Below are 18,082 nucleotides of genomic sequence, written 5' to 3'. Positions count from 1 at the left end.
AATTCAGAATTCGCACCGTATTAAAGGGTAAAATAGGCGACAGGAGAGATCAAAGGATCAAAAGTCCTGAAAATTTGTATTTATGGCAGATAGTGATGTTTTGACTAGACTTCAGTTGACTGAAATGTTTTAACCAGTTTCCCAATGCTGACCCTTTAGGGACAAAAACGGCTGCTGGACCATTATTTGCTTCACAAGGTTCCCTCTGCATCTTCAGTGCTGGTGTTGTAATGAGGAATGCATTTAATATGTGCAGATAAACAAATGGGCTGGTAATTATTATATTTCTGTATTTGTATTTTATCACATGATTGTTCTTTTTCACTTTTGAACAATTTAATGTCACACATACGGTAGAAAACGGTCAAACAAACAATCAAATATTTTTAATATAAAAAAGAATTTTAAATATTAATTATTCTTATTTACAGTATTCAACAGTTTGCATAAAAAACAGCGACACATTGGCAATCATAAAATTGTACTAAACAGCACGTGTTCGTGAAATGAGTGAACGGGGTCTTTCAGAGAGTCAGGACTGTTTTACATTCACTCGGTCAGAAACTAGAGATGTGTTCAACCAGACTATGTGGAACTTGAAAATAAAAAATGCTGGCCATCGTCCTAAACTCTCAAAACAGTCGTATTAGTCAAATGTTTACAACAGCAAACAATGAAGTGAAAGCCCTCTAAAATATTTAGAAAAGAGATTTGCTTAGTTGAACACATCTAAAGTTAATAAAAGGTCACGGTTTTAAAAACAGTGGGGTCTAAAGGCATGTGTGAATTTAATTCTTGCTATATAATCCTTAAGACAAGAGTCCGTCTGTGTATATGAGTGTGATGTGCTACACAAGCAAAGACAGCCTTATCTAGACAGGCTCATCTAATGGACCCTACAGTTAAGTAATGTCTAGAATTTTTTTGTTTACTCTCGTCAGACTTTTCATCGAAAACCCCCCCCACAAAAAATGATTTAGAAACTCTACAGGTGTGACCACAGGCATACATAGACCCAGCATTGACTGTTGCTGCAATACATCAATGAGTTGCCATATTTAGGGACATCTCTGTAATTATTAAAGGGATTGTTTACTAAAGACTGAAAATTCTGCCATTTTGGCACCCTGAATGTGGCAGTTGCTGTCTATGGGTAATAATAAATCACAATATTATTAAAGTCCAAGAGCTTTGTGTTTTAAAGATGCTATGAGGGTAATTAAAGCTGCAGTTTGTAAAAACCACAGCTAGAGGGCGCACGATCAAAACAACAACAATGGCGTAGCTTGATGACGCTGTGAACTTCAACTCCACCGCTGATGGCCATCGATCAGACAGGAACGAGAAATGTTAGCGGATGAGGTAAAGTAATAAAGTTTTAAAAATGTTGCGTATAATTGTGGTCCGTAAATAAGTGACCGCTCGAAACAAGCTAGTGGCTTGATAGATGCTAGACACTACTTCCGCATTTGTCCACGACACTGTTGTCATGCGGTTTCTACGTCAGTAAAGGCGGTAACAAAGGGTAACGCGGATATGACGCCATTGACAGGTGACTGCACGGGCCCGTGTCATTGTTTAGAATGGCGATTTTCTCAAGTAGTTGGAAACGTTTGAGATTTTTTAAGTACTCAGCTGAACAAAATATATAACACTGGCCTAGTGGTTTTTTGATATTTTACTGCAAAATTGTTACAAACTGTACCTTTAATGACAGTATTTTTGTACTTCGAAGAACTATCCCTTTAACCAAGAAAAATACGAGTTTTTCGGTTTTTACAACTCCTTATGCCAATAAATTATTTTCTAAGATGTAGATCGTAAACCATTGAAATGGGTTGACAAATATAAGTGCCCTCCTCAATATAGCATACAATTCAGCATTAATTGTGGCGTCTATGTATGTTTATACTGTAGGTGTGACCAGCAATAGTCCTCGGCAGCCTCTTGGGATCAAAATGTACATCTGTGTGTTTCCAAAACACTTGCAGCTCAGAGGGCGTTGTGTCTTTCTGCTCCAGGATGTTTGGTGTGTGGAATCTTTGAAAGTTTGAAAAAGAGAAAAACATGGAATTAATTACTAACAATATAACAAGGGAAATGATCAGAGTAATTACTAGGAATTAAATCATTTAAAAACTATGAGAATCATTTAAAAACTATGAGCTTATGTCTCATTTCAACATCTACTGTATATTGTAAAGGTGTAACACTTCTGCAAAAAATGACAGCTATTGACACTTGAGCTATAGTGTGTATATGGGTAGTTGACAAATAAATGTGTAAATGTATCCTGATGTGACAGCAAAATGTAGGAAAAAACAACACTGAGGAAAAATCTCTCTTATGCTACTTTATATTATAAATATAAATAATATGACAATATACACATACAATAACACATTATTAACTATTTGTTTTCAACATTTTTGCTATGTCACGCAATAGAACACATGTTTGGTATATCGTCAACTACCCACAAATACACTATACTGCATATATTTAGTTTAGTTTTTAAATCGTGTGCTGACCTGTTCATTCATAATGGCGGACAGTTCGGTAAGCATGTCTTTATAGTGAGCTTTCATCTCCATCTGATACTCCAGCTGATCTTCTTTTATTAGCCGCTCATTCACATTTAGGGCCTGCCCACATGCGTCTGAAAACTGCCTGCACGAGGGGAGAGAGAAGAGCAGTCCATATGAGTATGTAAAACATAATAACAGAACTGTCAAATCTATACTGTATTCAAAACGTGTCTTTGGACCAGACAAGATTAGTTGCTGGTTGCTACCTGATGCCTGTAATGTTTATTGTATTGCCATGTGTTTATAGTGATAAGTGATGTCTGTGAAAAACAGATGGCTGTGACAAAAAAGTATTATGCAGAATATATTTAATTTTAGGGAATATCAAAATACAACAGAACTCTTGACAATAGCGAATATGTATATTGAACAATTCATTAAGAACAATGTATTCATCTTTAAAGTCCCAGTGAAATAAAAAATTACAATGCCTGTTTTTTCATGAAATATTGCAGCGTTTGTTGTAAATAGTTTATCAATGTGGGTCATTCTCTTTTTAAAATTTGTGTGCCCTCATAATCTTCAGTTAAAATCTGAAAATGCACTTCCGTCCTGTAATGACTATCTTCCCCTTCAATTGTCAGTCTGCTGCCAGTTCCATTTTACACGGCTGTTTTTATACATCCAATCAAATCGCAGTGAAAGACGACAGCCACGCCCACTATTTTTCTCATTCCAAATTCCATTTCACTCGGAAATGCGTCAAAATACGGAAGTAAAAACGATCGCAGTTCACGGGGACTTTAAAGTTAATTTCAACATTTACATTTGAAAAAGCTTCATTTTTGCTAATAGCCTAACATGGATGAACAATGAACAACAATATTACACCATTTATAAATCTAGGTTTGTTGCTTTAATTACTGTTACTATGTATAACTAATGTAATTAATGTGTAAAAGCCTATTACCTTTTTAAATGACACAAAATCAAAACAGCTTTAATCAATAGCTCAATTTTCAATCAAATGAGCAGTTTTGACTTTAATAAAACTGCTCATAAAGAGTTGTTACAACTAATTCAAATAGTTTATTTGTTTTGCAATGTAACCAATCAGTAGCCCACATGTTTTATGTAATGAACTTTAACTGATGTACCTTTCACTACGTGTATTGTCTGATTTTCCAACAACCAATATCACAGTTTATTACAGTTTACCTCATTTATAAGTCGCTTTGGATAAAAGCGTCTGCTAAATGTCTAAATGTAAATGTACAGTTAAGAACATTTCCTGAGCACGGGCATTTGTCATATAACAAAGTGACAGATAGAAACATGCAATAGTAGTACCTGAAGATCTCTTTAAGCAGTTTGACTTGGTTATCAGGGTATTTCTTGGCATTTTTCTCCTCGAGGAAGGCTCGTGCGTACGCCATAGGCCCTGCATTTACCTAAAAATTCACAAACGTATTATCCCAATAAAGATGATAGAATAGTTAATGGTGGTAGAAAACCATTTATGAATATAGAATCGCAGTTTTGTAAAATATCTGACAACAGATGAGTATTTTGCGATTTAAAACCAGACTTATCAACTTTAGATGACTCTTCTTAGGAATTAAACTTTTGCCTGGCTTTGTTTTTGGATTCGTGTGTGGTTCAGATACAGTACATGACCTTACTCTGACATTAACATAGTGCAGTTACGTCTGTATACACGTGCACATTAGGGATGTAACGATTCACCGTGAGCCGGTTGAAAATCGGTTATAATTAGCGACGATTCAAATCGGTTGAGGCTTGAACTGAATCGCAATACATTTTTTGAACAGCAGGGGCCGCTATTTTTGCTGCAAACCTAAACGTGGATGCTGATATTTCTTGCAAAAAAATCCAAGAAAAGCACAGACAGTATTAGTTTGTTTATATTAAAGAGACTTTTTCTATTATTAATTTGTTATAAAATTGCAGTTTAGTTTTGTTAGTTGAAATAAAACATTATTTTATACAAAGAAACGTGAAGCATTTAAGAAATAATGCAAGGGAAGTTGTTCATTTCTAATTTGTTTCAACTCATTTTTTCAAAATAAATCGTGAGTAAATCGTGAATAAATCGCATCGTGAGATCAGAATCGTGACTCGCATCATGAGCTGAGTGAATCGTTAGATCCCTAGTGCACATTCCATAATCCTGTACGAGAAATGGGTCTCATTCACTAATAATTGCGTAGATTTTTCGTATTTATACTCACATTTGAACTTCGCACGAAAACTTTCAGCCTAACACATGCGTATGCACATGAATTTGTTCTTAACCTCGTCCTAATGTTAGTGAATTTGGAGTATTCTAAATGCACGAGTTTAGTCATTTGCTTAAAACACACCCAGCCCATCTCCATATAAGGGCTTTCCGCCTAACCTTTCCTTTACCACCTGTCTTCACTTAAGTCAAAGAAACTCCAGGCAACCCCATGTGATGCTGTCTATGGATGCGCTCTCACAAGTAAGCTCCAAAAGTCCTCAAAATCAGTTCATACACAATAAAACACCTTTTATACAGACACTCAGTTTACAGAGTTCTCGTTAGCCGGCTGTAAAAGTGCTGTTATTCAGAGAAATATTGCAGCTCGAGCTATAGTCTAACGCAGCTTTTCTTACTCTTTCACTGTATATGATGAAATCATTTTTTTAATTATATATATATATATCCAATTAAAAGCGGGGTAACCGATTTCCGAATTACGCTTTAGACAACTGAGTCGAGCCGAGTACCAAAACAACCTTGTAGCCAATCAGCAGTAAGGTGTACAGTGCACAGGATGGACATTAGTCGAGCCGAGCGCTGACGAAAGCGAAAGATGGGGGTAGGGGTGTGTCTGTTTTGGTGATTTGAACATCAACAACGGCTAAGAGAAATCGGACACCCCGCCTTTAATATCAATCAAACTGCAGTTGGTTTCTTTTGATTCAAGCCTCAAAAAATACAGCTAACTAACACAATAAAAACATGATAACATAATAAAAAACATGATTTTATATATACAGTATATATTTGAGTATATATATATATATATTTTTTTTTTTAAAAAATATATACTGTATATATTATTTAAAGTATATAACTATTTTCCCAAGATAAAACATACATTTTGTCAAAGAGAGAGAGAGATAGAGAGAGAGAGTCACTATCTTTTTTCTTATATTTAGACTACATTTTAGTACGAAAGTTTTAGTGAATCATGATTTGTTCATGAAAACGTTCGTACGCAGGTTTCACGCATAAATTTATGCGTACGCATGCTTAGTGCATGAGACCCAATGTTTGTAGTGGTTTCACTGTCAATAGGAGTATATTCACCTTTACACTGACACTGCCCTGCAGTTTCAGTTGGAGACGGATCATGTCCACCTCCTCCATGTTACATAGCTGATTGAGTTCAGATACTTTACGGCTCATCTCATCTATTGCCACCTCAATAGGGTTCATCTCCGTACTCTGCTGTTCCACTACCTCTATGCGTTTCTTTAGAAAGGGAAAACTTGACCTTGCTGTAGAAGAGAGAGCGAGAGACAGACATAGAAAGATATGGGGTTTTAAGATATTGTAATACATAAACAGGTATCAGTTGCAAGATTTAATTAAAATACAAGTAGCAGATTTGAAAGAAGATAATACAAAGGCAGATTAGAAAACAGTTAGCAAGACATTCTATTGTATCAGTAATTGGTCATAACATTACGATATCAAATAAATAACAAACATTATCAGGAAAAATGTCTAGTGTGCCATTCAGGAACAGACCCATATAATAAAAACAACGTGCATCGATGAATCATACATGCATTAAGAAAGTCTTACTGGTCAGGATGGTTCTTCTTTTGCACTGTTCCTCCACATCTCCATGTTTCTTTCCAGAAAGTGTGAAGGGCGTCTCGAAGACAAAGCGATTGATGTTGTGATGCTGCTCAAAGTCAGTCTTCTTCTCCAGCTGTTCTTTAGCGTCAAAATAAGGCACTACGTAGGTCACCTGGATGTAGGCAAATCTTGGGTCCAGGTCTTTGGGATTAACCTGTGAAAAACCACAACAGGAATTAATGAACCAAACTTTTACCCAGAAAACACATGATTGCTTGGAGATCACTCTTTCCGTTGTGTTTCACTCGAGTCACGGCTGTTAAAACAGAATATATTTAAGATTCTGGAGACATAGGCAAAACTTTCCTTTTTAATCTCATTGGTGTCTAGATAAAATAATGGAGATAGATGTTTTTTTATCTAGAGCATCTTTTTGTTGCACAAAAGGTTCTTTTTAGCAGAGAAAGCTTTCAAAGCCTATGAAAAAGTAAGAAAGAAATGGTTCTTTTAAGGTTTTTTTGAAGCAAAAATGGCTGCAAAGAACCCTTTTTAGGTAACGGGAAGAGGAAACATAAAAAGCAAGAGAAACCTGAACACACCTTGTTGGAATCTTGGATCATCTTGACATTATCAGCTCCAAACTTGTCCGAATAGAGTTTGAGGAGCCTTTGAGAAATCTCTGACAGTCCTGTGAGTTTCGGCTCCTTATAGATAAACTCCCTGTTCTCCTCTTCTTCAAAGAAGCTCTGTCAACACACAACTGCACATGAACTACACATCTGAGCCATCCCAGACACCGAAACAGATCTGAGCCCAGGCTGAGGTAAGTCATCAAGTTAACTGTGAATGCAATACTCTGCTGTTAAAACGACAGCAGCGTTCAACAAAGCACCTGCTTCACAATGCTTTGGAATACATCTACACGTGTTCAGGATTAGACGTCAGGTTTTACAGAGGACAACAACCATGTTCAGCAGAATTATGGTACATATATAAAACCAAGTATGATATGAACACACGGCACATGTATTAGCGCTTGAGGGGAGATTAGGAGGGTTAAACCACTGAAAGGTAGACAAAGAACCAAACAAAACAAACCAATGACGAGAAAACTTACCACTGCCTGATATACGTAACATACAGGAGAGAAAAGCACAGGAGGTGTTTAAAGACAAGGGGCCTCATTTATAAAACGTGCATACGCACAGATTTGATCATAAAGAGTGCGTACGCAAAAATCCACGGCAACGTTAATATTTATAAAAACGGTCTTTGACGTGGAAAAGTGCTTAACGCCTTTTGCTTGTCCGAGTGCTGCAGGTTTTTGGAAATTTAAGTCATTCTTGCCGCTCGAACAGGATTTGGACGTTGACAGTTGCTCTGTCGTATATCACTAACATTAATTAGTAATCATTAAAAGGCAGAGATCTGAAACTGTTCAGCTGTGTGCAATTTCACAATCATTTGCGATTTATAGATAACATATCTGATAGAAAGGCGTACACGCGTTTTCTGTGCGTAAGTTCGATCTATGAATCACACGTACGCACTTTGAGAAATGATCGTAAAATCTAATTTAGGATGGTTTCTACGCAACATTTTACAAATGAGGCCCAAGGATTTTTAAGAAAAGTCAAATCCAGAGGAAAATCTTCAGTTTTGGTTATTTGAATAAAATATCTGTTTGCTAATATTAATAACATCAGACATCAGTTTGTAGAGAAGGACTGGATAGGACCTAAATTATTAAATTAAATTAAATTACATCAAGTCAAATTATAGATTTACTACACACTTTAAAGTATCAAACAATTTCTATAGCGAAATGATTTGTAAGTAAAAACAATATTTTGAGAGTATTAAGCCAAGTCCTATCCATTGCTTCTCTACAAACTGTAGTAGTAGTAGTACTGTACATTTAAATCTGATGTTATTAATATTACCAAACAGATATTTTATTCAAATAACCACAACTGGAGATTTTCCTCTGGATTTGACTTTTCTTAAAAATCCTTGGGCCTCATTTATAAAATGTTGCGTAGAAACCGTCCAAATTTTACAATCATTTCTCAAAGTGCATACGTGTGATTCATTATAATATATATAATAATATAATACACGTATCATTTTACTTACAAGCGGTAGAATGGGAGTGAATGGGTGTTGACTTTTTGAAGCTCCAAAAAGTGCCTCCATCGATCAAAGAACTGCTCGACACGGCTCCGTGGTCGTAACAAAGGTCTTCTGAAACGAATCGATGCATTCGTTCAAGAGAAATATCCATATTGACAGCGCTATTAACGTTGACATTTACATTTACACATTTGGCAGACGCTTTTATCCAAAGCGACTTACAGTGCATTTAGTCCATACATGTCTTTTTTTATCAGTGTGTGTTCCCTGTGTTGTTAGCACAATGCTCTACCAACTGAGCTACACAGGAACACTAGATATAGATGTTGATGTCTAGCTTCCGAGCACGTGAACCAGAGGCTTGTTTTTCAGGCAAATGATGCAGGCGTGTCATAAGTTCCAGTGACGAACGCAGCATTTTTCGTTTTGAATCCAATAGGATTACAATTATCTCTGCGCGGGAGCTTTCGTCACTGTAATTTGCCGGAAAAACAAGCCTCAGGTTCACGTGCAGCCACGTGCAGTCAACGTTAATAGGGCTGTCAATATGGATATTTCTCTTAAACAAACGCATTTATTCACTTCAAAAGACCTTTGTTAAGACCACAGAGCCATGTCGAGCAGTTCTTTGATCAATGGATGCACTTTTTGGAGCTTCAAAAAGTCGACACCCATTCACTCCCATTCTACCGTTTGGAACTAAAAAGATACGTGGTATTATAACTCCGACTGCTTTATTCTTCAAGAACAAACCATATTCAATTAGGATGCCTTGAGGGTGAGTAAACATGGGGAAATTTTGATTTGTCTGTGAAATAGCCCTTTAAGTTATGTCAGTGATGTCATGATTTTGTGTTTTGTGTCTGTTTTTTTTCAAAGACATGAAACCTGTGTGCTTGCATTTTCACCAATGACCACATGGTTTCAGCTAATAATTTTATTTACTGTTCTTCTGCAGAAACAGTGTCACCTACATCTTGGAAGTGTGAGTAAATTAACAAACATTTTCATATTTGAACTGCAAATGCACACTTTTTATATTATACAGTGTGTCAGTTTGCCTGCTTAAATGTCTTACCTGTCCATAAAAAGCCACACGGTAGTATCGACCAAACAAGCGTTTCTCAGAGTTCACCACCTCCGTCACCTTCAGGTACGAGCGATGAATGTCGTAGTACAGCTCTGATAAACGCTACACAACACACAAACACAGGGATGCTCAATAAATGTTTCCCTCCCTCATAAATCCACCAAAGAGCAAGTTCAGCACCTTGAAATCTCGTCTCTTCTCAAAGACGGCTATCACGGGTTTATTAATATCTGCAATGAGCTCGTATCTCTCAGACTTCCACAGATAATCCACAGACATCTCCAACTGCTCCACCAGTGTGTCCTGAACACCAGAGAGCAAATTCAGTCTTTGTGACTGAAGGATTTTGATGCTTATATTATTTTGAAATATATATTTAGGTGATAAACCTCAGTGTAAGGAGTGTCCTGAGTCCCAGCGTCTTCCTTCATTGCGCCCTCTTCTTTAACATTCGGAGAGATACTCATAAAGGCTGCGCAGCCCATACTGAACAAAGCTGTAGTTTAACATACAAACACAGGACATATGTCAGAAGCAGAACATTGTGCATTGTATCTGTCAATTCAATCTCATACATGAATCCAAACGTCTGTTTCCCCTTCATCAATCACTTCAACCAGTTCAACTTTATCCATCAATAACACATTATAATTCATTCCAAATCATCAGTCTGACAGTAACAAAAACTGTGCATAATACATAATTACATTACATAAAGACGCAAATGTCCTTGAAATGGGTCATATGTAGTCTTGAAAACATCAGGTGAGGAGTAAAAAATTTGCTTTTTGACGTTTTCGGACTTACCTCTGGACATACAGTCAAACCAAAAATTATTCAGACACCATATATCATTTTTGATATGTTTTTACTAGTGGGTGCAGGACGCTGTAGTTCCTTTATGTAATAAATATAAAGTAAACTGTACCCAAAAATTCTTCATACAGTGGACTACCAGTAAAATTTGGGACCAAATTATTCAGACACCTTGACCTGAGCATGTTTTGCTCAAGTGTTTTTCCTTTAATTGCTAATGCGACCTTTTTACACCACAGACTGAACTAAATTAAATTCCCAGTGAAATAAAAAATTACAATGCCTACTTTTTCATGACATATTTCAGCGTTTATTGTAAATAGTTTATCAATGTGGGTCATTCTGTTTTTAAAATTCGTGTGCCCTCATAATCTTTAGTTGAAATCTGAAAATCCTGTAAATCTTCCTTCCTGTAATGATCTTAGATGACGACAGTTAGAAGGCTTGGTTGGAGCATCCGTTAACTCCTCCCCTTCAACTGTCTGCTGCCAGTTCCATTTCAAAATGCAATGGCTGTTCTATACATCCAATCAAATCGCAGAGAAATACAACAGCCACGCCCCCTCTTTTTCTATTAGAAATTCCATTTCACTCGGAAACGCGTCAAAATACAGAAGTAAAAATAATCGCAACTTCCGGTTCACGGGGACTTTAAGGGTCCTACTTTAACGATCTAAGCCCATGGTCTAAAGCGCACGGCGCAGGTGCACTCAGGGCATGTCCGAATCCACTTTTGCTAGTTTAACGATGGGAAAACGGTCGGCGCGCCCGGGCGCATGGTCTAAACGGGTTGTCCCAATTCTCTTAAGGAGTAATGGGCGTTACGTCTGATTGGTAACGTGCAGTAAACCAATCAGAGTCTCATCTCTCATTCCCTTTAAGAGCCAGTTGCGCTCGAGCCATGGCGGCTTCGCTATTTATACGCCGGAATTTGCAAGAGCAAAGACTGGACGCTTCTCCAGGATGGGAAAATGAGAACTGCGTCGGGCTGAAACTAGCAAAAACACTTTGCGCCGAGTGTGCATAGCTTATAGTAATTGGTTGCCCTAAATTGGTATTATCTAATTGTGTACTTAAATTTCACAACTGACAGAAAGGTATGTAATGGATTCAGTTGAATAGCTATCAAAGTTATCTGACATTATAGAGATTAATTTTTTCTGACACAATTTAACTCAAAGTTCTTGTCAGTAATATTTTATGACCATTTTCTAAACTATAGCGTATAAACTGTGATAATGTGAGAAACGTTGAAGGTGTCTGAATAATTTTTGCTTTGACTGTAGGCCTATAGTGTCGTTAATGTGATGAACTACACATGCGTGCGTTGCAATTCACTTGGGACTAGTTAAAAGTAGTTGCCAAAATGGCTCAGAAATGTGAGGAAAATGTAGAATGCTGGGCAAAGAATACAGCATCTGAGGGAAGGCAGAGGGGAACTCACTTTCTCCGTCCTGGGGAGTTAGTAAGGGGCTACCGTTAATGACACAGGCTTCCTCTTTGCTCACGCTGGACATCCGACCCTTCTCAGGCTTCCAGTAACCTGCGGTTGCAAAGTGGCATCAAGTTCAACACAGGTTTGCCTTTAAACTTACAAGAAAGCACACCAGCCATGCACTTAACGTAATTTCTTGCCAGCATGCACATGCAAGGTTCCACGATGAACCAAACCACTGGAACAACCAGAGCAGTTCTGGACAGACAGCGTGCCAGGGAAGCTTATTCATGCTATCTTTTCGGAAAAGAGAAACTGACAAGCGTTGACGTTAGCCGGCCTTGCTGTAAAATTTATCGTCACAAGGGGGTAGCTCACCTCTTCTCTTCAGAGACTCTGCTATAAGGGCTGAGATGTGGATGTAGCACATTGCTGCCTAAAATATACAAAAGAAAGGATCATTTTAAATCAATATGCACATTTATAGATATATATTTAATAATAACTATTTTATAGTATTTCAAACGGGAAACACACTCTAGAATTATATGGAGCTAAATTACTCTCAATAAAGTTTCAGTGAAATAAAACACTGAAATATTGCAGCGTTTATTGTAAGTAGTTTATCAATGTGGTTCATTCTCTTTGTAAAAATCGTGTGCCCTCATAATCTTCAGTTAAAATCTGAAAATGCACTTCTGTCCTGTAGTGACTATCCATCTTAAATGATGTATGTTAGACGGCTTGGGCGGAGCATCCATTAACTCCTCCCCTTCAACTGACCTACAACTGTCAGTCTGCTGCCAGTTACATTTCAAAATTCAACGGCTGTTTTTATACTGGATGCATCCAGTGTGGACAAAATTTAAAAATATAATGGGTTCTATTGTCTTTTGTCACCTCCAATCGCATCGTGTCCGGTGTAGACATGGTGTGAGAGTTTGAATTTGGCATGCTTTTGGTTTTTACCTACACCATTCTCAACTGGCTTTGCTTCAGGATACAGAGTTTATACTGAAACTGTCGATGTGTCTATATTATTTTTCTGAGGTCCATTTATAATGTCAGAAAGATTTTACTAAACATCATTGCAACCAGTTTAAAAGCATGTAGTAGGCCTATGGTTGCTTGAGTCTGGGTCCTATTTCATTAAATCTGATACAGAATCAGACTCATGTTAAGGTCTAAGAAAATATATAGCCATTGGCTATTAAATTTCCTATCTAAACACTAAAAAACATTAGAATAATATAGGTTAAGAGTTAAGGTTGTATCTGCCCTAAACTTCAATAACAGTTTTTTTGCAAAACCTGCATAACACTGTGTTGTGCTGAAATGAATTTAGTAGTGACTTTTTCCTTATGGTGATATCTGTCCCCATCATCTCGTTTGGATGCCAAGAAGTGAAGCATCTGTCTAGGTGTTTAAAAAAAGAGCAAAGATGTGCTTGCTTTTTACAACTAGAAGCAAAGAAATCAAAATGGAACAAATGTTTCAACTTTGGCGTCGCAAAGCTTATGAAAATAAATAAAACCCTCTACCAAATGCAGGAGTCTGCAGACATTTTGATAATGTATAATAATAATTTGCATGGATTTTAATGACAGTAAACCGAGATATAGTATATCGTTTCCTCTTTGAAAAGGCGATAAGCCTATTCATTTTGTTATCCTGCAAACACAGCTATGGGTTTTTAGTAGCCTTTTTGAATTTGCATTCAGCATTCCTTTTTCTCTTTTTTAGGTTGTGACCCACCAGTTGAGAACCACTGATCTAAACAAACAATTGACCAAAGTTCACCAAATATTGAATAATGTTAGATCATCTTTTTTACAAATGATCTCATTTTGACCTCAGACAAGTCTCCATTTCTAACGTGAATTTTGGCCATGCTCTCTAGCCAGGTTCGTCTGAGTTCAGGTGTGCTGGCGTAGGAGTTGGCAAGGCTGTACTGCAGGTCCACCAACATTTCTGGGTCCTTTTCATGTTCCTTCATTTGAGATGTGGCCATTAGCACAGTGCGGATTCTCTTGGTCAGGTCTTTTACCTCAGCGGGGAATGCTGTGTTCTGGAATGAAGCCATATGTAGAGATCTTATACATTACAGCATGTGACAACATTTTCTGGACAAAACATACATGGACACAAAACATTTTGTCTACTGAAACTAGTAGTTTACTGAGAGTAAACTTTAAAGTGTACTTCTATAGACAACAACTGTGCTACAAATAATGAAATGGTAAACTATCAGTACACCTAAACTGCAGTATAAAAACTACTTAACTACCAGTTTACTGGGAGTATAGCCTACTTCAAAGTGTACTTGAAACGTGCTAAAAGTATTAAACTAGCAAACTAGTTATACCAACAGTATACCAAAAGTTTACTACATAAGGTATACCGTACTTAAAAATATACTTGAACTTCACGTAAGTATACTTAATAAAATTAACTTAAAATTGTATTCTACTTTTTTGCAAGGGTAGCTAACATAAGCATTATTAGCATTACAACAAAATAAAATATTTATATTGATTAATTTCTGTTAATATTATCTGACATCAAATCTATCTATATTTATTAGTAAAATGGCACATGTCCTACAGGGGGAGATTTAAAAAGCAAACATGGTGGATATACTATGACAACAATTTTATAACACATTCAGTGATAATGATGACTATTTATATAGCGTAACTTCTGATGGTTCATGGTGGCATGTACGCTGCACTTTGTGTTGGTAAACTCTTACTTTAAGAGGAGCATCCCCATTGGCAAAGTTGTTGATGATGGCTAGAGACTGCTGAAAGCGTGACCCACCAATGCCAACATCAGCGATTAGCTGACTAACTGCTTTAATCACCTGCATGAAAAGAAATAAATGAATCTTGAAAACAAGCCCTATTTATTTGTTACTTAGGCCTAGTCCACACGTACACTGGTATTTTTGTAAACAGAGTTTTTCCTTCTTCGTTTAAAAAAAACACGCAAAAACACGCTATAAAGCGCTGTCAAAAGCATGCCAAACCAACAGGTGGCAATATAAGCCTAATTGTAAAGCTGTGTTGGCCAATCAGAAGCCTGGAATCTGACGTCAAACAAAGGACATAGCGGCACAACAAATCTTCTAAAAATCTTCACCCTGGCAGGAGTTTTCAAAAAAGTTCGGTTTCAGTGACTGAGTTCTGCGTTTGCGTGCGGACAAACTGCGGTTTTGAAAATGCCGGTGTTCTGGTGGACGGCCTTAAAACGCATTCCATTCTTTATATTCAAAAACACAAAATTTTTAAAGATTATATAACTTAAATAAATAATTAATTATAAAGTCTTCTGAAACCTTGTATCTCTGTATTTCCTGATTTTTATTTTTTTGCCATAAATAATTATCATTAATTTGCAATTTATTTGCAAATATCTAACCGATAAAAATATTAAAAAGTGCTTATACAACATAGTATTTATTCATCTAATATAGTGCAGTGTTTCGGAAGGACAGCAACGATACGCATAATGGTATATCTAATTTAGCCTATTGACATTGTGAACCACAAATCAAATAAAGAAACAAAAGTTAATTTACTACAGACTACTAATATGTATTCTATATTTCCATCAATTTGGCTAACACAAGGCATACAGCAGGATGTATGCATATATAAGCTAAGACAAAAATAAAATACTGACCTGAAGATGCGAGCGGACGATGGACTTGCCCTTTGTAAATTCTAAGTTTCTTCTCATGAGGAAGTAGAGTAACGCAGCTGACTCCGTCTGTGTGGAGCTGGACCGATGGTTACAGCACTTCAAAATCTCATAACACAGACTGCCACACAGATCAGCTGTACCCTGGAAAAATGCTGACGGGAACTAAAGGAAAAATCAAGTGATGTAAACTTAATGAGACTTCGAGACATGGGGTCTGTAAAAAAATATTTTTCTAAAAATCCCAACAGAGGGGGAGCTGAAAAAAGGACATAAGTATTGAACCAAAGTAGAGGGATGCCCCTTTCTAATGAACTGGTTTGACTCTTTCCGTGAGCACAAATCTTAATGCCATAGCATATAATGATATTCTAGAAAATAGTTTGCTTCTAATTTTATAGCAACAGTTTATGCAGGGCCCTTTTCTATTCCAATAGTGTCATGGTTCTGCCCCCCTTGTCTTGCTTCTCTTGACCTAATGGCAGAACCATGATAGAACCTCTTGTTTTATGTGGAGAGAGTCAGTTTTGGCATTCCATATACTCCCTCTCTCCAGTGTGGCGTCTCTGTTCCCGCCCTTTCGTCTCGTTATTGTTTGTTAATTAATTCATGTCCTGCACCTGTCCCCTCTTGATTTATCCCCTTTATAATGCCCTTGTGTCTTCTGTCTCGTGCTGGTTCATTGTACTGTGTCGTGTTTGTGTAATGTGGTGAGTTCCTGTCTTTGAGTTAGTTTAGTTTATTTTGTAGTTGTGATGTGTTTTAGTCTAGTCCTGTTAGTTTAGTTAGTCTTGTTCCTGTTTCCATGTTTGTTACTTTACCCCCACGTGGGTCTTTGTTTTGTTGCTTTTTATTTATTAAAGTTTGTGTTAACCCCTTACCCGCTGTCTGCACCTGGGTCCTCTGTCTCCGTGTCTCTCACCACCCACCGTTCATGACAAATAGACCGTTCATCGGACATGCGTGCCTGACCCCCAGTTAACTTACGGTTTGTGTTTGACTAGTGTCTAATAATATAACTACAGTAGTTATATTTCATTGAATTAATGTTAATATTAATTTGTATTATTATTTTACTGTATAATAATTGTATTAAATAAACGATTTGTTGAATGGGTCCTGTAGTTCGGTCGCATTTAAAGAAACCGTATAGTACATTGACATCTAGTGGTTGAGCTTGGTATCGCAGTCTAAATGAAAAATATTGGAGAAACAAGTTTAGCCAAGTAACGGTTCTTTTCCGTTTATTTTGATTGTTATCAGAAATAATCTATAGGCACTCCATTGTTTGTGAATGTGTACCGGAAGTTCAGCTGGGGTCACAAAAGTGTGCATGCGCAGTAACGCTTGTTTATGTTGTTAAGATGAAACCGTCTATACAGTCTCACAACATAGTCACGAAATGTAGATTCTATCGATTCGTCTTCACAAATTTCCACTTTTTTGTGTCACTCAGCATGACTACATGGCAACGCACTTGTGCACAACGCAAGGTCTGGAGTGAAAGAACTTGACTGGTCTCCGTTAAGCCTAGACCTGAACCCCGATAAACACCTTTGGTATGACTTGCAGGCTTTGAGCCAAACGCTCATCACCCAAACCCAATGGCTTGTACACAGGGGTGCAAAAAAGGGGGAACAGAAAAAGGCCCTCCAAAAGGATAAAGTGTATTAAACCTTCTGAATAAGCAGGCGCAGAGCAGTGAAGACGTGTCTGAGGGTGGTGGTGGACTGGTTGATCTGGAGGAATTGCAGGTACGTATCAAATACTTTTTTCATCAAAGCGTTTTGTCCTTCATCATGCTGCAGCTGTTTCTGTTAGAAGGCAAAAAGCAAAAGTCAGTCATCTTGAAGATGAAATAGGCAAAAAATACTTTAAATTGTTTCATAATATCTGTGCTGTCATAACAGCACATCCACCATGTTCATCAAACCACTACTGACTACTACTTTTACAATCAGAATACATAAATAACCACAGACCTGCTACGTCTCACAAAGTTCTGGGCAAACATTCACCATATTTTCGTTTAAATTGATTCTGTGTCGTAGTAGATTTCATGAAATCAATGGAGTAAACTTTACTTAATACAATTGTGTTCTTGTTTTTTTTTTTTTTAATCAAAATTGAAGTTAAAATGATCTCGGAATTCTAAATGAACAAATTATTGAGTGAATTCAACTTAATTTTATCATGTTCAACCCACTTAAGCGTGTATAAAGGATCTTTCAGCATTAGGAGAGCCATTTGTGTGAAAAAGTGCTATTTTGTGTGCTTTACAATAAAATGAAAGACTTGATCGTGTTTATTGCTCAGTTGTCTTTAATATTTAGAAGAGATTCTGTTTGTATTTTTGAGTTATTTTACATACAATTATTAAATTTAAACACATAAGTATTTTGTATCACAATATATCATGCCACGATACTCGCGTGTCAACATTAACCATAACAAATTTGGAGTCACCAATTCAAACCCACATTAAAGCCTTAAATTTGTTTGGGGGTCAGAGATCTTAAATT

At 36.9% G+C, this 18,082-nt stretch overlaps 1 protein-coding gene across 7 annotated transcripts in view; it reads right to left on the bottom strand.

Annotated features, from left to right (window-relative positions):
- Positions 1-371: 371 nt before the first annotated feature.
- dock10 (dedicator of cytokinesis 10) overlaps positions 372-18,082 on the bottom strand; it is a 106,161-nt gene continuing 88,450 nt past the window's right edge. For 6 of the 7 annotated variants that reach the window (XM_057351952.1, XM_057351953.1, XM_057351950.1 and 3 more), the window contains 15 exons: positions 17,237-17,374; positions 15,543-15,725; positions 14,611-14,721; positions 13,711-13,926; positions 12,237-12,294; positions 11,868-11,966; positions 9,997-10,103; positions 9,788-9,910; positions 9,596-9,709; positions 6,984-7,130; positions 6,388-6,598; positions 5,887-6,077; positions 3,879-3,979; positions 2,532-2,670; positions 372-2,040 (listed from right to left, as the gene is read on the bottom strand). In XM_057351952.1, the coding sequence (XP_057207935.1) occupies positions 1,993-2,040; positions 2,532-2,670; positions 3,879-3,979; positions 5,887-6,077; positions 6,388-6,598; positions 6,984-7,130; positions 9,596-9,709; positions 9,788-9,910; positions 9,997-10,103; positions 11,868-11,966; positions 12,237-12,294; positions 13,711-13,926; positions 14,611-14,721; positions 15,543-15,725; positions 17,237-17,374 (1,986 nt within the window). In that variant the 3' untranslated portion in view covers positions 372-1,992. The remainder of the gene's footprint in view (positions 2,041-2,531; positions 2,671-3,878; positions 3,980-5,886; positions 6,078-6,387; positions 6,599-6,983; positions 7,131-9,595; positions 9,710-9,787; positions 9,911-9,996; positions 10,104-11,867; positions 11,967-12,236; positions 12,295-13,710; positions 13,927-14,610; positions 14,722-15,542; positions 15,726-17,236; positions 17,375-18,082) is intronic. The other variant, XM_057351955.1, reaches the window with a different exon arrangement.

Source organism: Triplophysa rosa, linkage group LG14, assembly GCF_024868665.1.
Source record: "Triplophysa rosa linkage group LG14, Trosa_1v2, whole genome shotgun sequence".
NCBI lineage: Eukaryota > Metazoa > Chordata > Actinopteri > Cypriniformes > Nemacheilidae > Triplophysa > Triplophysa rosa.
This window is presented reverse-complemented; position numbering and strand designations above follow the sequence as displayed.